Source organism: Schistocerca serialis, chromosome 9, assembly GCF_023864345.2.
Source record: "Schistocerca serialis cubense isolate TAMUIC-IGC-003099 chromosome 9, iqSchSeri2.2, whole genome shotgun sequence".
In the NCBI taxonomy this organism is placed as follows: domain Eukaryota; kingdom Metazoa; phylum Arthropoda; class Insecta; order Orthoptera; family Acrididae; genus Schistocerca; species Schistocerca serialis.
In genome coordinates this window covers 379,604,285-379,630,334 of record NC_064646.1, presented here as the reverse complement: position 1 = coordinate 379,630,334, position 26,050 = coordinate 379,604,285, and the positions used below count along the sequence as shown (strand labels likewise).

At 39.9% G+C, this 26,050-nt stretch overlaps 1 protein-coding gene across 2 annotated transcripts in view; it reads left to right on the top strand.

The window, feature by feature from the left end:
- LOC126418590 (E3 ubiquitin-protein ligase FANCL) overlaps positions 1-26,050 on the top strand; it is a 112,071-nt gene that overhangs the window by 62,626 nt on the left and 23,395 nt on the right. For both annotated transcript variants that reach the window (XM_050085421.1, XM_050085422.1), the window contains one exon: positions 16,559-16,616. In XM_050085421.1, the coding sequence (XP_049941378.1) occupies positions 16,559-16,585 (27 nt within the window). In that variant the 3' untranslated portion in view covers positions 16,586-16,616. The remainder of the gene's footprint in view (positions 1-16,558; positions 16,617-26,050) is intronic.

The following is a 26,050-nucleotide window of genomic DNA, read 5'->3' as shown; positions in this document are numbered from 1 at the left end:
TGATTCCAATGAAGGCCTTTTTGGCTGAAGGCTTACTTATTTGACAGTCGTTTCATTGTGCCAAACTGTGACTCAGCCTCTTCGCTATATGGCAAGTAGCAATATATATTTTTCATAACATTGTCAGAAGAGTTAAAGTTAGATGTATTGTGCTTCCAAGAAATGTGTATTAGGGTGGGAAAGGTCTGCAGTATGCCAATAACTGCCCAGTTTGTCACCCAAGGACAGAACAGTATTTAACAAGGCCATTACAGTGACAAAAAAATTGCACTAGTGGTTGGAACACACAATGTGTATGGAAATGTTAACCAGCAAGCAGAGTCATTATAATTCTGGTTTTCATATATTTTCGATTTAGTGACGAGTTCAGTGAGTATCTGCTAAGGATTACGGATATTAGTCACATACGACAAATTAAGCCTCTTGTGTAAGCCATTGATGCAAATGCGAGGTTAGTGTTGTGGCATAGTCGCCGACTGATGACCATGGAAGACAAGTAGAAGAAGCCATTATGGAACTCAACCTTACAGGTATTGAATATGCCTTGCGGTCTGTCAACCCATGAAAGGAGGGTCAGAGCAACATAAAAATGTATGTTGCAGCGGTGCGCCTTATGAAACCTGCAGGGTTGGGAGTGGAATGACATCAAGTGGTCACAATATCGACCACTATTCAGTCACTGAAAGTGAAAGCCTGTGCATAATGCCTAAATACAAGAACAAGAAGCATAACTGGGAAGAACTGACAAAGTTGTTTCAGTGTCTGGGAAGTCCATCATTGGGTGATGTAGATATTAAATAGAGCATGCTACAGAAGTTACACAACAGTTGTAACATTAGTGGACTCGTAGCATTTGCAGATATGTTTTTTACTGTAATCAGTGACTTGAGAAGAAAAATTGAAAACAAATGTAATGCAGCACTCTATTTAAATTGAAGGATTATGTTGGAGTATCAAATTGTCACTAGCGCCTGACAAAACTATGTTCCTCCTGCTGAAATGGAATCTAACAAGAAATACTAAAATAAAATAAAATTTAATAATGTAACAATAAGAAGTAGTGCAATAACGAGGTATCTAGGGTATTCCTAGATAAATCTTGTTAATTTTGCTCGTCATGTAGAGTAGGCATGCAGGGAGGGTACAAATATAATGAACAAAAATTATAACCATCACAAATAGTACTACTGTATTACCCCAAATGAGGCATTGTTAATAGTTGTAGACCTACGCTTATTGGATTTGGAAATCAGGAAAAAGGGAGCACTTTATTGTTTAAAGAAAGGCAGCCAAATGGAAGTACGAGGGATACTTGGAACTAAGGCCAATACAAAAAAGTTAATACAAAATTATGTATTACGACTGTGGCAAAATGAATACCTTAGAATAGGCGGAACAACACATGAATTTCTCCCTAACACCAGGGAGAGACTAAAAATGAAATCTGTTAACCCATCAAATGGATTGATATACCTAACCAATCAGCACCGTTATGCTATGTATCTTTATAAAAGACAGATGAATGATAGTTGTACTTGCACTAGTATGGGCACTCCAGAACACACGTTCTAGGACTGTGCACTTTACAAAATTGCATCGAATAACGTCCATCATGCATTAAGGACTGGGTATCTGAGGAATGTGTAAACTCTGCGCATTTGGGCACATTATCCAGTAAAGCCAAGAACATCTTCATGAGACATTCAACCTCACTTCAGCATACTGCCATCCTAGCTAGACAATACACTCTACAGATGGAAAGAGGTTGGTGACCACTGAATGAAGCGGTTTTTCAAGAACTTACATTGCATTGGTGGAGTCTGAATTAACAGATTTTTTGTAGAAATATTCGACTGTCAAGTTCACTTTTTCTCTTGCTATAGGTATCAAGGAATGAGGGGTTCTATTTGCATGATCTCTGATAACAAATAGAAATAACTTCACTGTGTATTCACAACAGTTACACTTCAGTGTGTATTCACAACAGTTACTTATATATTACGAAACAATACTGTCTGTGCAAACAAAGTTGATACTTGTCACAGTGGCTGATGGCAGTGATCAAAAATTGGAAATGCCTTTAAGTCACTCCCATCAGCCACTGCCGAATGTCACACTAATTTACTCAGACAGTATTGTAACCATTGAATTAGTGTGTATATAATATAACAGACTATAATCTTAAGGAACACTTTATTGTACTGTTCTTTAACATGCTTAAGTTTTAATCAGAACACATGTTTTAGTTTGCAGCCGTTATTATCCATTACACATTCAGCTTCTATACTTTTATTTTTAAAAAAGCAGTAGTTGTTTTCAGGCTGTTGGTTCTAATATTACGGTACTTTCTGAAGATACCATATCCAGAGCAGTCTGCAATACCATGGAGACATCAGAGGTGGCAGCAGATCTCTCCAAAACAGCAAATGCAGCTGCCTCTTCTGTGTGGGGGTGGCAGTGTCGTATCTTCATGTTCCTCCTCAGAAGGTGACAGCATAGCATTATCATTCTCTTCTGCATGAGCAGCAGAACTGACAACAGGTTCTTCAGCACTACAGATGTTGTCATCTGCCTGCATCCATTCTCCAATACTGACAGTAGAAGAGGGTGCCAACTCGGTGTAAGACTGTAGAAGAGCAGCATCAGAATCCAAAGCTGTGTCCCCATTATGAGTAAGTTCAGATGTTGGATCATTGGTTTCCTCTTCAGTTTTAGTAGCAGTTTCAGTAGCTGTCCAGGCCTTCTTAAAACAGTTACTTATGATGTCTATTGTAACTTCATTCCAAGCAGCAGATATGTTGTGGATAACTTGCAGTAAATTCCAATTTGGAACTGTTTCTTGTAGTTCAGTTGCACCAATGGCAGTCTTAACAAGTCAGTGTCTGTAAATGCACTTCAGTGAAGCGACTATTCCTTGATTCAGCGGTTGTAGGTTGCTAGCTGTGTTAGCTGGGAAGAAGACAATTTCTATATTCGGAAGTTCCACGTCATCAAACTGATGGGCCAAGCAGTAATCAAAAGTTAGCAAATATTTCTCTTCCTCACATGTATTTGTGTTGAACCTTCAAGAGCCAGCTATGCAAGACAGATTTGCTCATCCAAGTTATTCTTGTAGTGGCAAGGCAGGTTCGATGGATTGACATTTTTAAAAGAATGCAGATTTTTCTATTTTCCAATCTCTAATGGCTTAAGCTTCTGATAACTATTTGCATTACAACACAAGACCACTGTCAGTCTCTCCTAACTGCGTTTCCCCTTATGACATTTTTCACCATTAACAAGTAGTGGTTTTTTAGTCAACAAATTGTAGAAAACAACAGCTTCATTTGCATTAAACATATCTCTTGGGTGATAAAAATGAGATAATTGGATTGAAATTCTCATGCCCATTCATTGGCATTTTCCTCATTTGCTCTATACTACTCCCTACAGAATTGACAGCCCTGATTTTATGTCACTTCTGAAAGCGCCATATCCAGTTCTCAGAACGCACAAACCTAAAAGTTCCCCTTTTCTGGGTGATTTTATGAGCCTTTTCTTGAACCATGGCACTGAAACAAGGAATTTGCTGTGATCAGATGTGTTGGGACTACGAAAACAGCAAATTCTCACTAATTCATGTTTGACTGTCCTTACATGCTTGCTATTGCTGCCAAATGAACAGCTTACCTGATTTGCCTGTATTTTTTGCCTTGAACTTGTTGTTGTTGTTGTTGTTGTTGTCGTCGTCGTCTTCAGACCTGAGACTGGTTTGATGCAGCTCTCCATGCTACCCTATCCAGTGCAAGCTTCTTCATCGCCCAGAACTTACTGCAACCTACATCCTTCTGAATCTGCTTAGTGTATTCATCTCTTGGTCTCCCTCTACGATTTTTACCCTCCACGCTGCCCTCCAATGCTAAATTTGTGATCCCTTGATGCCTCAGAACATGTCCTACTAACTGGTCCCTTCTTTTTGTCAAGTTGTGCCACAAACTCCTCTTCTCCCCAATTCTATTCAATACCTCCTCATTAATTACGTGATCTACCCATCTAATCTTCAGCATTCTTCTGTAGCACCACATTTTGAAAGCTTCTATTCTCTTCTTGTCCAATCTATTTATCGTCCATGTTTCACTTCCATACACGGCTACACTCCATACAAATACTTTCAGAAACGACTTCCTGACACTTAAATCTATACTCTATGTCAACAAATTTCTCTTCTTCATTAACGCTTTCCTTGCCATTGCCCATTTACATTTTATATCTTCTCTACTTTGACCATCATCAGTTATTTTGCTCCCCAAATAGCAAAACTCCTTTACTACTTTAAGTGTCTCATTTCCTAATGTAATTCCCTCAGCATCACCCGACTTAATTCGACTACATTCCATTATCCTCGTTTTACTTTTGTTGTAGTTCATCTTATACCCTCCTTTCAAAACACTGTCCATTTCGTTCAGCTGCTCTTCCAAGTCCTTTGTCATTACATTACATTGTCATCGGCGAACCTCAAAGGTTTTATTTCTTCTCCATGGATTTTAATACCTACTCCGAATTTTTCTTTTGTTTCCTTTACTGCTTGCTCAATATACAGACTGAATAACATCGGGGAGAGGCTGCAACCCTGTCTCAATCCCTTCCCAACCACCGCTTCCCTTTCATGCCCCTCGACTCTTATAACTGCCATCTGGTTTCTGTACAAATTGTAAATAGCTTTCGCTCCCCGTATTTTACCCCCGCCACATTCAGAATTTGAAAGAGAGTATTCCAGTCAACTTTGTCAAAAGCTTTCTCTAAATCTACAAATGCTAGAAACGTAGGTTTGCCTTTCATTAATCTTTCTTCTAAGATAAGTCGTAAGGTCAGTATTGCCTCACGTGTTCCAATATTTCTACGGGATTCAAACTGATCTTCCCTGAGGTCGGCATCTACCATTTTCTCCATTTATCTGTAAAGAATTCGTGTTAGTTTTTTGCAGCTGTGACTTATGAAACTGATAGTTCGGTAATTTTCACATTTGTCAACACCTGCTTTCTTTGGGATTGGTATTTCGCCTGTCTCATACATCTTGCTCACCAGATGGTAGAGTTTTGTCAGGACTGGATCTCCCAAGGCCGTTGTCTACTCCCGGGGCCTTGTTTCGACTCAGGTCTTTTAGTGCTCTGTCAAACTCTTCATGCAGTATCCTATCTCCCATTTCATCTTCATCTACATCCTCTTCCATTTCCATAATATTGTCCTCAAGTACATCGCCCTTGTATAGACCCTCCTAATACTCCTTCCACCTTCCTGCTTTCCCTTCTTTGCTTACAACTAGATTTCCCTCTGAGCTCTTGATATTCATACAAGTGGTTATCTTTTCTCCAAAGGTCTCTCTAATTTTCCTGTAGGCAGTATCTATCTGACCCCTCGTGAGATAAGCCTCTACATCCTTACATTTGTCCTCTAGCCATCCCTGCTTAGCCATTTTGCACTTCCTGTCAATCTCATTTTTGAGACGTTTGTATTCCTTTTTGCCTGATTCATTTACTGCATTTTTATATTTTCTCCTTTCATCAATTAAATTCAATATTTCTTCTGTCACCCAAGGATTTCTACTGGCCCTCGTCAAACGCCAGTTTTCTTTTTCCTGATAATGACGTCCTCTTGAGTTGTCCCCGCCCGGAGATCCGAATGGGGGACTATTTTACCTCTGAAATATTTTACCCAAGAGGACACCATTATCATTTACCCATACAGCAAAGCTGCATGCCCTCGGGAAAAATTACGGTTGTAGTTTCCCCTTGCTTTCAGCCGTTCGCAGTACCAGCACAGCAAGGCCGTTTTGGTTAGTGTTACAAGGCCAGATCAGTCAATCATCCAGACTGTTGCCCCTGCAACTACTGAAAAGGCAGCTGCCTGCCTTCAGGAACCACACATTTGTCTGGCCTATCAACAGATACCCCTCCGTTGTGGTTGCACCTACGGTACGGCCATCTGTATCGCTGAGGCATGCAAGCCTCCCCACCAATGGCAAGGTCCATGGTTCATGGGGGGTTGAACTTATTATTGACAAGAAACTAGACTTCGGGAACAGAAAATGTTCTGCAACCTGTATTTTAGTCTTCTCTTCAGTGTCGACCATATGTAGCATTTGCTCCTTTTGTTTTAGTGCCAGAGCATTAGGACATTTCTGTTTCAGCGGCATTTTACAAATGACAGAGTGGAATGGGGGGGGGGGGGGGGCAAAAAAAAAAAAAAAAAATTTACTGTTCACAAACCAACAGAGACTGTTGCGTATCACATGCTGTTTGTGATGTGTTGACCAACCTCTCTCTTCCCCCTGCCCTTGTGTCTTATGCTCTGGGCTCTGGAAGTGACATGTGGGCAGAGAGCATACAATCAGTCTATTGTTGCAAAATTACAGTGCAGTACATTATTGAGAAAAAATATGTGAAATACATAATTGAAAATAACATAGTGCACAGTACTTAACATTTGCATACTTGTTCAGTTTAGACAAAGAATAAGATACGGAATATGTAATGTGGGAACTGCGTGCAGTATGAATTATTGGGAATTTGGTTAACTAGTAGAGTTTTTGATGTATTTCTGCAGGAGCCAAATGGCTAGTACTCGTTGAATGAATTTTTATTTTATACGATTTCAAAATAATAACTGTCTGCTGTAGTGACTTCTGCTATGAACCTACTGTTGAATTACTCAAGCCCAGATCTCATTATCCAGTATACTATAAATCATTTAGGTAAAAAATAATTGTCTTCCTAGACTGGTGACGTAAATATACTATGAAAGTGCTTGGTAGAATATAAATAATTTGAGGAATAAAGATAACAACACACTGAATATGTGAGTAAGTGAAATCACAGTTAAACAATTCAGGCTCTTGTAAGTCAGTTGCCCAAATTAAATTCAGGTCCCCATTTAATTTCTGATGGTTGTGAAACTGGAGGCTTGGTGACACCACATAACACCCCAGCAGGCTACATATTTTGGAGACTAGCAAGCCTACAGGATCTTCCAAAGGAGTTGAATGAATTCAGGGTGCAACTAATATAATAAGGGTGGAATACCATAATGTGCTGGTGTAACAAATAACTGCAAGCTCCTATCCTCCTTGCGCTAGAGAATGAGAGCACCAGCACACCAGCAGGGTTAGGCTGGCCTCCTTCCATTGTTGTGATGCCATTGCCTGAGAGTACCGTATTTACTCGAATCTAAGCCGCACTCGATTCTAAGCCGCACCTGAAAAATGAGACTCGAAGTGAAGGAAAAAAAATTTCCCGAATCTAAGCCACACCTGAAATTTGAGACTCGAAATTCAAGGGGAGAGAGAAGTTTTAGGCCGCACCTCCAAATCGAAACAAAGTTGGTCAATTGTAATATGAGACACAATTTAGGTCGAATGAATGATGATACAGCTACACTACTTTGGTTCGAGTTGTAAGCTTAGCAGTTAAGCTTTACCAGGTAGCCATTGCTGTGCGTCAGGTGCTCCGTCTGTATTTATACGGGTATCCTTCCTTTTTCGTGTATTTTGTCTGGTTTGAATTGATTGCTTATTTTGCTTTGATCTGATAAGTGCCGTTCTCTTTGTTATAGGTGTTTACGTCACTCTAAGCTGAAAATGCATTACTGTACTGTGTCGTGCATTGTATGTCGCATTCTGATAATGAGTGTTTACGACCTGTCGCCGCTTGCGGCATGAGGCTGCTATTTGTTGTTATTTACACTGCTGCTTTCTTTGATTATGATCAACAAGAACCAAATAATAGACAGCGTATGATAGAAGGTGTTCTGAACGAGAGTTTAGCGAAAATTTTTCTCCGTTTGAAAATCTTTGAAGACTCCTCTTTAGTACATTATATTCTTCACTGAAATTAGAGTCATCTTAGATTTAAAAATCTAGTCAATTGCCGTGCTTCATTTCTGACTGTATCACTATTAGGCATAAGAATAATATGAATATAAACATGACATGATATGTATATTCTTCTGCATTTGCTGTTGTCTCACTCTAGTTTCTTAGTTTATTAGGCAGACAGGAGTTAAATGAGTTAGTAGCAAACACGAAAGAAAACATGGCAAAATGTTTACATTCGTATTAGTCTTATGGTGAAGAGAATACTGCATGTGATTCACAATTCATAAAAGTTCCTATAAGGGACCATCTCTTCTCACCGGTAGGAAAAAATTCAGAATGTAGAGTTGGCCATATTGACAAACATCCCAAACAGTCTTGCCAGTCGGATTTTCGTAGTACATTGAAATGCTGCTACATTCGAAGATGGACAATACGGAATTTGTATTTACTTCGTTAGATAATGTATGAAAATGCAGTGGTCGAAACTCAAGGTAGAGAAAAAAGCTCGTCTTCCACCCTTTTTTTTTTTAAATTTTATTTACAGACGCAGAGGGTTTGGCACCAGTATTTATCTTTGTGGCTGCAAAGCATGCCTGTGTAGCGCTACATATATTCGACGGCAGAAGTTAGTTGTGGCGGTACCTACCAACATTTTCAGAACTTCCGCTTACTTTGCACTCGATTCTAAGCCACAGGCGGTTTTTTGGATTACAAAATCCAGAAAAAAAGTGCGGCTTAGATTCGAGTAAATACAGTACTGAGTTAAGCTGTAAATGGGCTAATTCCATTTGCTGCTTTGCTAGTTCATCAGATTTCTACTTCTGTTGATGATATTCATCCTGTTGGTCTGTGCGGTACCAATGTTGTTTGGCTTATTTTTTTATGTTGCTGCTCCTCTCAGTGTTGGTATTTTTCTTATACTTGAAATTCAACAATTCAGAGTGCATGATTGCAAATGAATTTGCTTATTGACTGATTACCACTTTTCTGGCTTTCTCAGCTGAACATAATTAAATTTCAAACATATATGACAAGAAATATTGCGCGCATGTACAGTGACTAACATCTGTAGAGGCCATCACTTGCACAGCAGTTACAATTTCAGTAAGCATTCAATCAAAGTTCAAGTCATCAGTAAACATGTGAACTGTTTATCGACACAGACATTGGTGCCGCATTGAAAGTAGCAATGAAGTGATTTGCCAGGTTAGAGTTCCTGCACATTGTCGATGACTTTGGTGCCACCAGTGGTATAGGTACACCTTCAGAATCAGGAATGTTTATTGCTTGTAGCATGCTCTCAGAGACTGAAATGTTCAGCCAGGGTACTAAAGTATTAACTTTCTATCTTTTACAATGTTATTCCATAATTTCTCATTTATGACTATAAAGAAATCTCTGTTTTTTCTTTATTAATCTAGTTCGTCTCATCCATGGTTCAAATTTGCACCTCATTCCACAGTGATTAGAAATTGTCCTATACCTTTGATCCAAATACACCCTGTGTCTTCAGTCGCATACAGAGTACTACAGAATTCTTTACAGTACAATACGTACTCTTTCACCAACTTAATTACAGTGACAATATTTAGCTTTATTTTTACTTCTTTTGTTAGATTATTTTATTCAGATGTGTACTTATCAGGCAGCAGTTTGACTTAAGAGATGTGTGGATGGCTATTATGTGGCATGAAAGTAAAAAGCTGTGAGTTCTTTCTGTATATGCAGGGCCTCTGAAGTTACCTCCCCAAGTGCTGTACTCATAAGAAGGGAAACAGGGCTTGTAATTCAGTAGAAGTAATACCAACTACATATCAAGGTTTCTTGCACATTAAAAATAAAGTTATTACAAAACCTCTTATAAGTATTTTGTCAGTCACATAGAGTCTCTCTTATAACTAAATGGCTTGTTGTTCTGTTTCCTTACTCTTGTTGCCCTCTACCCACTCCAGGTACAATTGCACGGTGGGGCTGTTGAGCATAGAGAGAGGCACAATGTGTGCCCTCAGTGTGGCATTAAAGGGCTCGAAGATGCCAATGCCTCACCAATAAGCTACTACCTTATTCCATTTGCACATGCTGCTGAAACACACACGACTGTAGTCTCAGGCAACTGAAACCACACTGTAAGCAGCAGCACCAGTGACTGGGTGGAGGTAAGGAGGAGGCTGGGACGGGGAGGGGGAGGGACTGTATTGTGGCGATGGTGGACAGTGAAGTGCAGCAGGTTAAACGGAGGGCAGGGGAAGGGTGGGCGGGGGGGGGGGGGGGGAGTAGTAGGAAGGGAGAGAAATAAATAAAAAGACTGGGTGTGGTGGTGGAATGATGGCTGTGTAGTGCTGGAATGGGAGCAGGGAGGGGCTGGGTGGATGAGGACAGTGACCAATGAAGGTTGAGGCCAGGAGGGTTACAGGGGTTACGAGAACGTAGGATATATTGCAGGGAAAGTTCCCACCTCCGCAATTCAGAAAAGCTGGTGTTGGTGGGAGGGATCCATATGGCACAGGCTGTAAAGCAGTCATTGAAATGAAGAATATCATGTTTGGCAGCATGTTCAGCAACAGGATGTTCCACTTGTTTCTCGGCCACAGTTTATCGCTTGTTGGTTGTCATGCCTACATACAATGCAGCACATTGGTTGCAGCTTAGCTTGTAGACTACATGACTGGTTTCACAGTTAGCCCTGCCTTTGGTGGGATAGGTGATGTTAGTGACCGGACTGGAGTAGGTATGGGTTGGAGGATGTATGGGACAGGTCTTCCATCTAGGTCTATTACAGGGGTATGAGCCATGAAGTAAGGGATTGGGATCAGGGGTTATGTAAGGATGGACGAGTATATTGCTGTGGGAGGGGTAGGAAGGATCATGGGCAGGACATTTCTCATTTCGGGGCACAACGAGAGGTAATCGAAACCCTGGCAGAGAATGTAGTTCAGTTGTTCGAGTCCTGGGTGGTACTGAATTACGAGGGGAATGCTCCTCTGTAGTCAGATGGTGGGACATGGGGAGGTGGTGGGAGACTGGAAAGATAAGGCATGGGAGATTTGTTTTTGTACAAGGTCAAGAGGATAATTACAGTCAGTGAAGGCTTCAGTGAGACCCTTGGTATATTTTGAGAGGGACTGCTCATCACTGCAGATGTGATGACCATAGGTGGCTTGACTGTAAGGAAGGGATTTCTTGGTATGGAATGGGTGGCAGCTGTTAAAGTGGAGGTATTGCTGGTGGTTAGCAAGTTTGATATGGACGGAGGTACTGATGTAGCCATCTTCAAGGTAGAGACCAACATCTAGGAAGGTGGCTTGCAGGGATGAGTAGGACCAGGTGAAGCAAATGGGGGAGAAATTATTGATGTTCTGGAGGAATGTGGATAGGAGTCCTCAACTTCAATCCAGATAGCAAAGATGTCATCATTAAATATAAACCAGGTGAGGGGTTTAGGATTCTGGGTTTTTAGGAAGGATTCCTCTAGATGGCACATGAATAGATTGCTATAGGATGGTGCCATGTGGGTGCCAGTACCCTGGATCTACATCTACATCCATACTCCGCAAGCCACCTGACGGTGTGTGGCGAAGGGTACCTTGAGTACCTCTATCGGTTCTCCCCTCTATTCCAGTCTCGTATTGTTCGTGGAAAGAAGGATTGTTGGTATGCTTCTGTGTGGGCTCTAATGTCTCTGATTTTATCCTCATGGTCTCTTCGCGAGATATACGTAGGAGGGAGCAATATACTGCTTGACTCTTTGGTGAAGGTATATTCTCGAAACTTCAACAAAAGCCCGTACCAAGCTACTGAGCATCTCTCCTGCAGAGTCTTCCACTGGAGTTTATCTATCATCTCCGTAACACTTTCGCGATTACTAAATGATCCTGTAACGAAGTGCGCTGCTCTCCATTGGATCTTCTCTATCTCTTCTATCAACCGTATCTGGTACGGATCCCACACTGCTGAGCAGTATTCAAGCAGTGGGCGAACAAGCGCACTGTAGCCTACTTCCTTTGTTTTCAGATTGCATTTCCTTAGGATTCTTCCAATGAATCTCAGTCTGGCATCTGCTTTACCAACGATCAACTTTATATGATCATTCCATTTTAAATCACTCCTAATGCATACTCCCAGATAATTTATGGAATTAACTGCTTCCAGTTGCTGACCTGCTATATTGTAGCTAAATGATAAGGGATCTTTCTTTCTATGTATTCGCAGCACCTTACATTTGTCTACATTGAGATTCAATTGCCATTCCCTGCACCATGCGTCAATTCACTGCAGATCCTCCTGCATTTCAGTACAATTTTCCAATGTTACAACTTCTCGATATATCACAGCATCATCCGCAAAAAGCCTCAGTGAACTTCCGATGTCATCCACTAGGTCATTTATGTATATTGTGAATAGCAATGGTCGTACAACACTCCCCTGCGGCACACCTGAAGTCACTCTTACTTCGGAAGACTTCTCTCCATTCAGAATGACATGCTGCGTTCTGTTATCTAGGAACTCTTCAATCCAATCACACAATTGGTCTGATAGTCCATATGCTCTTACTTTGTTCATTAAACGACTGTGGGGAACTGTATCGAACGCCTTGCAGAAGTCAAGAACACGGCATCTACCTGTGAACCCATGTCTATGGCCCTCTGAGTCTCGTGGACGAATAGCGCGAGCTGGGTTTCACACGACCGTCTTTTTCTAAACCCATGCTGATTCCTACAGAGTAGATTTCTAGACTCCAGAAAAGTCATTATACTCGAACATAATACGTGTTCCAAAATTCTACAACTGATCGACGTTAGAGATATAGGTCTGTAGTTCTGCATATCTGTTCGACGTCCCTTCTTGAAAACGGGGATGACCTGTGCCCTTTTCCAATCCTTTGGAGCGCTACGCTCTTCTAGAGACCTATGGTACTCCGCTGCAAGAAGGGGGGCAAGTTTGTAAGTAATACCTTTAAAGGAAAGTAATTGTGGGTGAGGACATAGTTGGTCATTGTGACTAGGAAGGAGGTTGTTGATTTGGAATCTTCCAGGCATTGGGAAAGGTAGTGTTCAATAGCACAGAGGCCATGGGCATTAGGAATGTTAGTGTACAGGGAGGTGGCATCAATACTGAGGAGCAGGGCACCGTGTGGTAAAGGGACAGGAACTGTGGAGAGTCGGTGGAGGAAATGGTTGGTATATTTTATATAGGAGGGTAGGTTCCAGGTAATAGGTTGAAGGTGTTGGTCTACGAGAGCAGAGATTCTATCAGTGGTGCCACCATATCCAGCCACAATGGGGTGTCCTGGGTGGTCAGGTTTATGGACTTTAGGAAGTATGTAGAAGGTACAAGTGTGGGGAGTGGTAGGAATGAGTAGAGAGATGGGCTCCGGGGTGAGGTTCTGGGATGAGCCTAAGGATTTGAGTAGTGACTGGAGATCATGCTGGATTACTGGAATGGGGTCACTGTGGCAATGTTTGTAGGTGGAAGTATCTGACGGCTGGCTTGTCCTTCTGCCAGGTATTCCTTGTGGGTCCGAACAACAGTGGTGGAGCCTTTGTCCACATGTAGGATAATAAGTTCAGGATCAGTTTTAGATGGTGGACTGCACTTATTACTGTTAATGTAAGGTTGGTCTGCATGTTGAGGGATTTGGGGAATGATGGTGAAGCAAGGTTTGAGGTTAAGAAATTCTGGAAAGTTAACAGGTGGCAAAGGGGATGGATCACGGTTGGATGGAAGAGTGAACTGAGTTAGGCAAGGCTCAATATTGGTCTTTCATTGAGTCTGATTGGGTGGCAAAACAGTGTTTCCACAGTAGAGACCTGGGGAAGGAGAGAAGGTCTTCAACAAGCCCTGCATGATTGAATTTGGGAGTGGGGCAAAAGATGAGGCCTTTGGAAAGGACTGATATTTCTGTGGGGCTAAGACTTCTAGAGGAAAGGTTCATTACTGCGTTGTGGGTCTGTTTAGGTACTGGATTCTGTGTGATGGTGAAGAGGGAGTTTTGGAGGGTGGGGTAATTGTAGTAGGCCTGCAAGACAGGGTTTGTCAGCCATGAGGGGGAAGGGGGAGGTTTGGAAGTTGTTTTGGGGGTGGTGGACAGTGATACTCCAAGATGGGAGCAGGATGGAGAGCTTTTTGATGTGGTGTTGTGCATGTTGCTCAAGTTCCAGCAGGGCAAAAGTTTCAATGTGTGTTACAGATTCCAGTAATTTGGGACCATGACCGACTATATCTTCACCCACAATTACTTCTCCTTTGAAGGCATAACTTACAATCAGATCCAGGGTACAGCTATTGGCACCCACATGGCACCATCCTATGCCAACCTATTCATGGGCCATCTAGAGGAATCCTTCCTAAAAACCCAGAATCCCAAACCCCTCACCTGGTTTATATTCAATGATGACATCTTTGCTATCTGGATTGAAATTGAGGACTCCTATCCACATTCCTCCAGAACCTCAATAATTTCTCCCCCATTTGCTTCACCTGGTCCTACTCATCCTTGCAAGCCACCTTCCTAGATGTTGGTCTCTACCTTGAAGATGGCTACATCAGTACCTCCGTCCATATCAAACTTGCTAACCACCAGCAATACCTCCACGTTGACAGCTGCCACCCATTCCATACCAAGAAATCCCTTCCTTACAGTCAAGCCACCTATGGTCATCACATCTGCAGTGATGAGCAGTCCCCCTCAAAATATACCAAGAGTCTCACTGAAGCCTTCACTGACTGTAATTATCCTCTTGACCTTGTACAAAAACAAATCTCCCATGCCTTATCTTTCCAGTCTCCCACCACCTCCCCATGTTCCACCATCTGGTTACAGAGGAACATTCCCCTCATAATTCAGTACCACCCAGGACTCAAAAAAGAACAACTGAATTACATTCTCTGCCAGAGTTTAGATTATCTCTCTCGTCGTGCCCCGAAATGAGAAATGTCCTGCCCACGATCCTTTCCACCCCTCCCACAGCAATATACTCATCCATCCTTACATAGCCCCTGCTCCCAATCCCTTACCTCATGGCTCATACCCCTGTAATAGACCCAGATGGAAAACCTGTCCCATAAATCCTCCCACTGCCACCTACTCCAGTCTGATCACTAATATCACCTATCCCATGAAAGGCAGGGCCACCTGTGAAACCAGTTATGTGGTGTACAAGCTTAGCTGCAACCAGTGTGCTGCATTCTATGTAGGCGTGACAACCAACAAACTGTCTGTCCACATGAATGGTCACCAACAAACTGTAGCGAAGAAACAAGTGGCCCATCCTGTTGCTGAACATGCTGCCAAGCATGATATCCTTCATTTCAATAACTGCTTCACATCCTGTGTCAGATGGATCCTTCCCACAATCAGCTCTTCTGAACTGCACAGATGGGAACTTTCCCTGTAATAAATCCTATGTTCCCAAAAACCCCCTGGCCTCAACCTTGTTATTCACTGTCCTCACCCATCCCGCTCCTTCCCTGTTTCCATTCCAGCACTACACAAATTGCATGTTGCATCGTATCTGACTTTCTGTTAAACAGCAGCAGAAAAAAAAAAAAAAAGGTGCAAAAGCTGCTGACACAAAGAGAGGAAAAGAAAAGTTCAATTGTGAGACAGTTAGGGATTTTTATTTAATATTTGAGTTATGATCAGTTTAATATTGAAAATATTTAGTCTGCAATAACTAGCTCTGTGCCATGCTGTTGCAAATTACACGCATTCATAGCTGCAGCCGTGAAGTGTAGTTACAAATTATTGTTGCAAGGATCCATTACCATATTTATGAAACATGAAAATCCTTTATGCCAAAGAATTTGTACTTGCCTATTTCTTACAGATTTATGTATGTACTTAATGCAGTCTTTGGACTGCATATTTTCCATCTCATATTCAGTCGAGCATAACTGTGGTCCTATATTCCATGATATAGTGTTCTCCCCACACATCCTCCCCGTGTGTAATAGTCTTAATACTATCCACAGACAGTACAAAAGATCGCCTCTTTTCTCAGTTGTGAGCTATTGAAATAACTCTTATGGACAAGGTTTTATGTTGAAAAAGCTGAGATTTACATTTATGAGATTCTTCTGAACTGTTTATTAAGTTAGCCTCATTTATTCACTTCCCTTGATATTGACACTGCTTGTAGTATTTTGACATATTTCATATTACCTTAAAATATGTGCTATACTGGTAAAATACCCTCAGACTTCAAGCAGAATATGATAATATTAACACCAAGACAGACAGGTACCAACTAGTGTATTACTAAACCATCATTTTACTGAGTCATAGTTGGAAAATGATAACAGGAATTATCTACAAAAAGATAGCATAGCTTGTAGAAGCCATCCTGGATAAGATAAGTTTAGATTTTAGAGGTATATAAGAAGATGAGACACTCTACTGATCATATGATTTATTTTAAATAATAGGTTGAAGAAAGCCACATTACAGTATTTTAGATTTAGAAAAAGTTTTAATGAATATTGACTGGAATACACTGTTTGGAATTGTGAAGTTATCCGGGATTTTTTTTTTTTAAAGGCTGACATAAAAGATTATCTACAACTTGTGCAGAAACCAGAATACATTCCATCAAACCAGTCTTCTGATTGATAACAACAACAACAATAATCAGTGCAATTTTCTTTATGTTGATCTACGAGAGATAAATTATGATGTATTTATGAAATTAAATTTGATTTCAATTGTTTCAGGCAATATCGTGCCCAATCCCTGGTTGAAGTGAAGCCATCAGTTCATCAGTTGACAAAGGTGATCAACATATTACTTTTGTACTGCTTGCAATACGTCATAGTCCAAAAATGACACAATTTTATACCATGAGAGTATGTCAGACAAGCGATTAGATCTTAAATGTCCAATATTGTGCCAGTGATTGGCAGTACAAAATCTGCTTTTTTTAAAGTTTTCGTCAATTTGTGTTCTCATTATTCAGTTACACTATAACTTGCACGTTTATTAACACATACATGAAAACCTAATTGGTGTTGGTTCAGTGCCTTATTAATATAATTTTATGAAACCTAAATCTCAAAAGACAATCTAAGATTAACATTTCCTTAAGTACGTTATGATGTCTGAGAGTCAGATAACATTCTGAGTCAATATCTATGTTTTACTCTGTTTCTAAGATATCATAGAGCCTCATCTTTAGCATACATGGTTCTTAATACATGGAAGACTTGGAAAGGAATACATAACAGAGGAAAAGACTTCGTTAGTTTCCCTAATTTGTCTTCTGTCTCCGAACAGAAAGAAGAATGGATGTGAAAAATCAAAACTTCACAGTATATTAAACAAGTAAATTCTAACTGTTTCATGGACATAGGAATATTGGACAAGATAGAAATTTGAACATCTGGGAAGGGAAAACTAGGTATGCAGTGGGTGCCAAGCAGATGTTGTAGAACAATTTTCCACCTTCAGTGTTATGAGCTACTGATGCTAAGTAAACAGGTCCCCAATTACAGCAGAAGCTGATGTACAGATACATGCTAAAGAGTAATATGTGTTACAGCAGCTAAATATTGTGTGCCTTTTTTCCATTTGTTCCTGCTGAGAGCTTCCTATAGTCATTCTGAAATAGAAAGCTACACAGTAGTTGCACATAAGATAATATGTAACACAGATAAACTTATAGGGATTCTCTCTTTGAAGTAGATTTTACCATTGATAAATCTGGAGAAGACAATTATCATTGTGTACATAAGACAAGCCTAATGGGAGCAGATACAAGAATATAAATTTTATGACAACAATTCCGTTTGAGAAGGTGCATATCAGATATAGATCAAGAATGAGAACTCAAGAGTGACCACACTACCAAGGTATCTCAGTTTCGATCAGCATTTAACCCAACAGCATCCCAAAATGCACTTTACAGTGCAAATTGAAAAGTTCAGTTCGTTACCTTTACTGCAGTCTATTGGACATGTGACGGGAAACTTGGACGTGGTGTTTTCAGGAAGCCAACAAACACAGACACATATTTTAATGCCAAATCCCATCATGATCGAAAAGCAAAACAACCCTGGGAGTTATACACTAACCACGAGAGCACATCAAGTCAGACATATTGCCATCCTCGCAGCCAAACTTTGCAAGCTACGAACCATTTTCAGGGCAAGTGGATAAAGTGTGGGTACCACAAAGAAAGCTGTGGGGGCAAGGGACAAGATCTAAATCAAAGGTCAACTGCATTTAAACAGCCCAGGCAGCCACTTATTGTTATGAGAAAAATCTGGGAGGTTTTTGAGACAGCAAAGCAACCAACTGACATGAATTACTTGGAGGGCTACAGGGTCTTGCCATCTTTGTTGCAGTTATTACAGATCAACAAGCCTACTATGCTTGTTGAGCTGCCTCACTGTGCACTATAAACATCAGTGTGGAGATCAATAGCAATTAACACTGAATATTCCTAGGAATAAGCATTTGATGTCCCTACCAGTGATCCTTTCATCCGATCAACACATAGTATGCCAGGATGGTCAGTCATTTTTGACTGGATGAATAGAGACCCAGTAGTACAAAGGGCAACTAAAATCTATAGGAAGATTTATGTGTTTATTAAACTAGATAACAAGGAAATAATGTTCTATTTCAAAGAGGCTTGAAATGTATTGTTCTGCACAGGGGCATGTAGAGGAAATGTAGCACAAGCGTAAATATTTGACCAAGCACTGGATAGATGTGGACCTAGCAGAACACTTCCTTAAGGGAGGAGCCCTCCATTTTATATGTTTTCTGTAGAGAAACTTCTAAAGAAACAGTGGTGTAAAACACAGAATAGGGTGTAGACTAAAGGAAAGACATTTTCCTACAAAAATGACAGTACATGAGGCTTTTTTTTTAGATTAGATTTACTTTCATTCCAATTGATCCGTAGTGAGGAGGTCCTCCAGGATGTGGAACATGTCAGAAAAACAACAATACATGACAAATATTTAAACTAAAACAAATAAGCTAATGTACCATTCCACAGGTCCCAAGTGGAATGATCGTCATTTTTTAATGAACACTAAGAGTCATTTTTTAATGAACACTAAGAGTCATTTTACAAATACTATTGCACTGAATTTAAAATAAAAAAGTTTTATATTTATTTATAAGGTAAGAAACATGTAATACAACTACTGTAATACTTATTTACAATGAACACATTACTGCACTGAAATGGTGCAGAAGTTAGATTATACTCACACACACACACACACACACACACACACACACACACACACACAAATTTTCAGTGAACACATTACTGCACTGAAATTGTGCAGAAGTTATGTTGTACTTATATACAAATCAGTTGGTTTTCCTCAGAAATTCATCAATGGAGTAGAAGGAGTTGGCCACCAATAAATCCTTTAGGCTTCTCTTAAACTGAATTTCATTGGTTGTTAAGCTTTTTATGGCTGCTGGCAAGTTATTGAAAATGTGTGTTCCTGAATAATGCACACCTTTTTGTACAAGACTAAGTGACTTTAAATCCTTGTGAAGATTATTCTTATTTCTAGTATTGATTCCATGAATTGAGCTGTTGGTTTGAAAAAGTGATATATTTTTAATGACAAATAATATAATTTTGATGACTACTTTAGCAGAACCTGACTGAAAACCATGCAATACTCTGGTCATCTGAGGCTGTCAGAGGCACCGATGTTAATGTCCACATACTCACATAATACACAGAAACTGAAACTGAGGGAAGAAAAGCAGAAACAGAAATGCTGAACTCTGTTTTCAAATGTTCGTGTACAAACAGTAATTCTCACACCAATATAAAAATGAATGATAACAGATGTTTGTGTCACTGGCATTGAGAACCATCTGCTGTCACTGAAAGTGAATTCCTTTCAGACTAAGAATTAGCAACTGAGTTAGTTCTCTTTTAATCATAATGTTCTGTGTATCACTCAAACAAGAAACTGTGCCCAGCAACAAGGGGATTATCGGTCCACAAGAAGTGTAGCAGAAGTGATCCACAAAAATGTAATAGCCAAACCCATTGACTATACACCTGTTGTAGACTTTTAGAACATACTGTGAGCTCAAACAATGAGGTGTCTCTAACACAGTTACTACCTCCATGCCAACAAATGTGGATTCCAAAAACATCAGTCATCTTGTACTTCCCTCTTATGAATCAAGACCATCAGGTAGATGCACTATTTCTTGACTCATTTCCATATCAGTGATTATTAACAAAAGTATGATTTTAGGGGGTGTCAAGCAAAATTTGTGATTGGTTTGAGGAGATCTTGTTATGCAGTATGCAGCATGTTATCTTGGACCGAGAGTCATCAACAGACATAGAAGAAACTTCATGTGTTCTGAAGGTAGTATGCAGGGCTGTTGGTTTTCTTGTCGTATGTTAATGACCTGGCAGATAATATTAATGCTTTCCACTCCAATGGAGAGTGGTACTCGACATTGTGAATTTTGCTTTCCACTCTAATGCTAAGTCTCATTCAATATGATTTTTCGTTGTCCCCACGTACTCCATTTTCAAAACTGACTGTGCTTGGCATCAATGCTGCACAGTACTATTGTCTAGGGAATCCTGTATTAACTATGTGTTGAACTGCAGAAGTTGTGTTGAGAGAAAGATTGTAATTATAATGTACAAGTTAGTAGGTTAATATGGCTAGTTCTTCATGCATAATAATTTCTGAGGAAGAGATTATAGAGCTTTTAGAGGGTTGTTAGAGGACTGTCTAAGCAAAACTGAGAGTGAAAATGATTTTGATGATGAAAGTGGTTCAGTTAAAAACAATTTGAGTGAAATGACAATGGAAACAGTCCACCCTAAAATACTTTAAAAAACACACAATTAAAAATTTTGTATTTAATGCTTATGTAACTATACTTGAAGAAAAGCCCACTTTTTGTTGTAATATATAACCTAGCTGTTGGTCAGTGGCCTTACTGTGTCCTGCCCAGGCAATATATAGATGTTTAATAACCATGCATATAATCAATAGCAGGTTATCTGTTACCTCAGTCGGAATTACTCTCATCTCAATTCCAAAAATCTGTGTGCCTATGAGATTTCCATAACAATCACTCTCAGTTACCTAAAAAAATTAAATATCTTTGTGTCAGACTTTTTTGTGTAATTTTTCTTGCTTCCATATTGTTGTAAAATCCGCATAATCATGTTTTATGAGGTACTTTCATGTTTCATTTACTCTTTAAGTAATTTTATGAACAAATTAAGAGGTTCATAATTGGGGATGTGCCAGTATTATAAGATTGTGTAATTCAGCTCATAAAAGTTTGATAAATAAGAAAAGTTTCATCACATTATTTGTTTTTATATTGCATGCACTTGGACTGAGCAGGAGGGTGCAGTACCAAGCACACCTTTAGGAGGATGGCTGTTCACATCCCTGGTAGCCAAATCACAAATTATAGGTTTCTTTGAAAAGAGATGAAAACTGTGTTTCATCTCTAATGACCTGAGTGTCAATGGAACATTAAATCCTAACCTTTCTCCATATTTTATGCACTCCAAAGCCTTGTTATATGCCCTCCAAAGCCTTTTATAAATATTTCATTAAGCATTGTGGGTGCTCCACTTTTGATGTTGCAGTACAAGGAGGATATTCCTTTCATTATACTGATGTCTCATCACACTCATTTTACAGTCTCAGTATGGATATCTGTTGTCTCATTTATTTTATTCAAAAATCAGATTTCCACTGTATTACACCATGAAGGTCAGATAAATGTTGGGATCACATTTCTAATCACAACAAAAATGCTACAAATATCCCTCAAAGTTTTCACAAAATAATACAGATCTCTCTGAGCAATCTCCTTTAAGTCGTGTGTATAGCGGTGTATCATTTCTAAGTAAGGTTAAAAAAACTGTGTAATATGGGGTAACTCTTCCAACTCTCAAAGGATATTTTTGGTTCAGAAATGGGCAGTTCGGGCTATAAGTGGTGTAAGTTCATGAACCTCTTGTCAACTCCTGTTCATTAGTTTGGGCATTCTGGCATTGGCCACTACAAAGGTACGGACAAACTTTCAGGAAACATTCCTCACACACAAATAAAGAACAGATGTTATGTGGACATGTGTCCGGAAACGCTTAATTTCCATGTTAGAGCTCATTTTAGTTTTGTCAGTATGTACTGTACTTCCTCGATTCACAGCCAGTTGGCCCAATTGAAGGAAGGTAATGTTGACTTCTGTGCCTGTGTTGACATGCGACTCATTGCTCTACAGTACTAGCATCAAGCACATCAGTACGTAGCATCAACAGGTTAGTGTTCATCACGAATGTGGTTTTTCAGTCAGTGCAATGTTTACAAATGCGGAGTTGGCAGATGCCCATTTGATGTATGGATTAGCACGGGGCAATAGCCGTGGCGTGGTACGTTTGTATCGAGACAGATTTCCAGAACGAAGGTGCCCCGACAGGAAGACGTTCGAAGCAATTGATCGGCGTCTTAGGGAGCACGGAACATTCCATCCTATGACTCGCGACTGGGGAAGACCTAGAACGACGAGGACACCTGCAATGGACGAGGCAATTCTTTGTGCAGTTGATGATAACGCTAATGTCAGCGTCAGAGAAGTTGCTGCTGTACAAGGTAACGTTGACCACGTCACTGTGTGGAGAGTGCTACGGGAGAACCAGTTGTTTCCGTACCATGTACAGCGTATTCAGGCACTATCAGCAGCTGATTGGCCTCCACGGGTACACTTCTGCGAATGGTTCATCCAACAATGTGTCAATCCTCATTTCAGTGCAAATGTTCTCTTTACAGATGAGGCTTCATTCCAACGTGATCAAATTGTAAATTTTCACAATCAACATGTGTGGGCTAACAAGAATCTGCATGCTATTGTACAATCACGTCATCAACAGAGATTTTCTGTGAACGTTTGGGCAGGCATTGTTGGTGATGTCTTGATTGGGCCCCATGTTCTTCCACCTACACTCAATGGAGCACGCTATCATGATTTCATACGGGATACTCTACCTGTGCTGCTAGAACTTGTGCCTTTACAAGTACGACACAACGTGTGGTTCATGCACGATGGAGCTCCTGCGCATTTCAGTCGAAGTGTTTGTACGCTTCTCAACAACAGATTCGGTGACCGATGGATTGGTAGAGGCGGACCAATTCCATGGCCTCCACGCTCTCCTGACCTCAACCCTCTTGACTTTCCACGCTCTCCTGACCTCAACCCTCTTGACTTTCCACACTCTCCTGACCTCGACCCTCTTGATTTTCATTTATGGGGGCATTTGAAAGCTCTTGTCGACGCAACCCCGGTACCAAATGTAGAGACTCTTCGTGCTCGTATTGTGGACGGCTGTGATACAATACGCCATTCTCCAGGGCTGCATCAGCGCATCAGGAGGGATTCCGTGCGACGGAGGGTGGATGCATGTATCCTCACTAATGGAGGACATTTTGAACATTTCCTGTAACAAAGTGTTTGAAGTCACACTGGTACTTTCTGTTGCTGTGTGTTTCCATTCCATGATTAATGTGATTTGAAGAGAAGTAATAAAATGAGCTGTAACATGGAAAGTAAGTGTTTCCGGACACATGTCCACATAACGTATTTTCTTTCTTTGTGTGTGAGGAATGTTTCCTGAAAGTTTGGCCGTACCTTTTTGTAACACCCTGTATATTCTTTACTGTTGTTTCTTGTTAACAATATCAGCTTATTCCCAAGAATTAGCAGCTTTCACTCAGTTAATACTAGGTAGAAATCCAATCTGCTTGTGGATCACACTTCATTAACTCTAATGCAAAAAGGTATGCAGTATACTGCTGCATCCATTTTCAATAAGCTACCACAAGAACTGAAAAATCTTAACAGTAATCCACTCATTTTCAAATTGAAACTGAAGTTTTTCCTCATGGGTCACTCCATCTATTTTGTCAAGGAGTTTCTTGAAAAATTAAGCTGATTCCCATGTTATATTGTTGATTGCGTTTACTTAAACTTAGGGCTTGACTTTTTTTGGGTTCATAAACATTTTATTTTATCTGTTACTACTTTTATGTTGTAATTTCATGTACTGACACATTCCATGACCTTGGAGATTTCCTTCTTGATTTGGCCCTATGGAACTAGACGTGTAAATAAATAAATGCATGTTGAGATTGTATGTGCAGAGTGTAGCCGACATCTAACTGCCAACAATATTTTAACCTGTTGGAAGCAACCGTGTTTTCTTTCTTAGTAGTAGTGAGTAGTTTTTGTCTTCAGTATCTCTTGTAATTATCATGCAATAAATACTTTGATAATCTATGTTCCTGGCAATATGTTGTCAATGACTGTAGGTCCATCTCAAAGAGTTTCTGAGGAAACATTCCAGAGGGAAATGGATACAGTGGGTGTATAGAATCTTGTACTTTGTAAGAGGCCATAGTTCAAAATGGCAAATAAAGCAGCACGTCTTCAGTGAGACAAATAACACAGAAACTGGACAGTAACTGCTGGGGTTATGTAGTATGGTTTGATGAGTCAAGATATCACTTCATTGCAAATGATGCAAATAAAGTTCACCAATGGCTCAGTCTTCTAGCTCACCGTATAGGGCAGGTGTATTTAAGGTTGGACATGGTTCTGTGATGGTCTTTATTGTACTTGGGTCCATTCGTTCAGGTTATATGAACTTTCACCTACGTCTCCATGATTTTGCTGTGGATACTCCATTATCCATGGTGACATCAGGGTCGCATGCATACATAATTTTTTATGAGTATTCAAGCACCCTTTTCATATAAACTGGCCATCAAGGTCATCTGATCTTAATCTGATAGAACATGTCTGGTACTGTTTAGAGCAGCAGGTGAAATGTAGTAATTAACATCCTCTCAGTTTTTTTTTAAATCATCAGTTTTCTAACTGATTTTATGTATCCAACCATAAGTTCCTCCTTTGTGGTAACCTTTTTACCCCAGATTAGCACTTGTACTTGATGTCCTCAGTTTCTTGGATACTGTATATTCAAACCTCTGTCTTCTTGTACAGCTTTAATGCCCTGCATCTTCCCCAAATACTATGGAAGTTACTCCCTAATGTATTTAGCACATGTCCTATTATTCCCCCCCCCCCCCCTCCCCCTTCTTGTCAATATTTTCCAGATGTTACTTGTCAACTCTGTGGAGAACCTTTTTGTTTCTTATTTTGTGTCCACCAAATTTTCAACTTTCTTTTATAGCAACACATATTGAATGCTTCAATTCTTTTCTGATTTTACTTCAGTTCATGACTCACTTTCATACAATGATTCCCTCAAAATGTACATTCTTAGAAATTTCTTCCTCAGATTAAGACCAGTATTTGTTAGTAGACTTCTTTTGGCAAAAAAAAAAAAAAAAAAAAAAAAAAAGCAAAAAAAAAAAAAAATCCTCTTTGCCTGTGCTAATCTGCTCTTTATGTCCTCCTTGCTTCATCTGTTATTTGTTATTTTTCTTGCAAGACATCAGAGTTTGTTTACATCATTCTCTCCTATTTGTATGTTGAATTTATTGATAATATAAAATATACAGTAATATGTATTGAACAATTATTAATTGGGATGGACTGAGTAGTATTATAATTAAAAAATGCAATAAGTAATTAGTTGGAATAATTACCCATATGATCAACAGTAGTGTCAGGGAGCACACATTTCGAAATATATTGAAGAGAAGTACAGTTAAACCTTTGCATAAAAAAGGATCGAAAGAAGAGCTATCAAACTTCAGGCCCATATCACTAATACCAATTTTCAGTTAAATATTTGAACTTGTTTTGTTGACACAACTTGTTGATTATTTCACAAAGAATAATTTACTAGCAGAAACACAGCATGGCTTGAGAAAGCACCACAGTACCATTATGGCAATTACCAAATTTCTCCACAGGGTGTATGATGCCCTGGATGAGGGAATGCAGACAGCAGGGATATTTCTAGACCTTACTAAAGCATTTGGCTCAGTGAACCATGAGCTACTACTAAGTAAACTGGAAACTTCCAGTATAAATGCCACATCCATACAACTACTGATCACTTATCTAACCAATCGTAAGCAGTGTACAAAGCTGAGTTATGAAATTAATGGTCAGATCAAACATTTCCAATCCAGCTATGAAACAGTGAAACAAGGTGTACCTCAGAGCTCTGTATTGGGCCCTTTTCTTTTCCTGGTCTACATTAA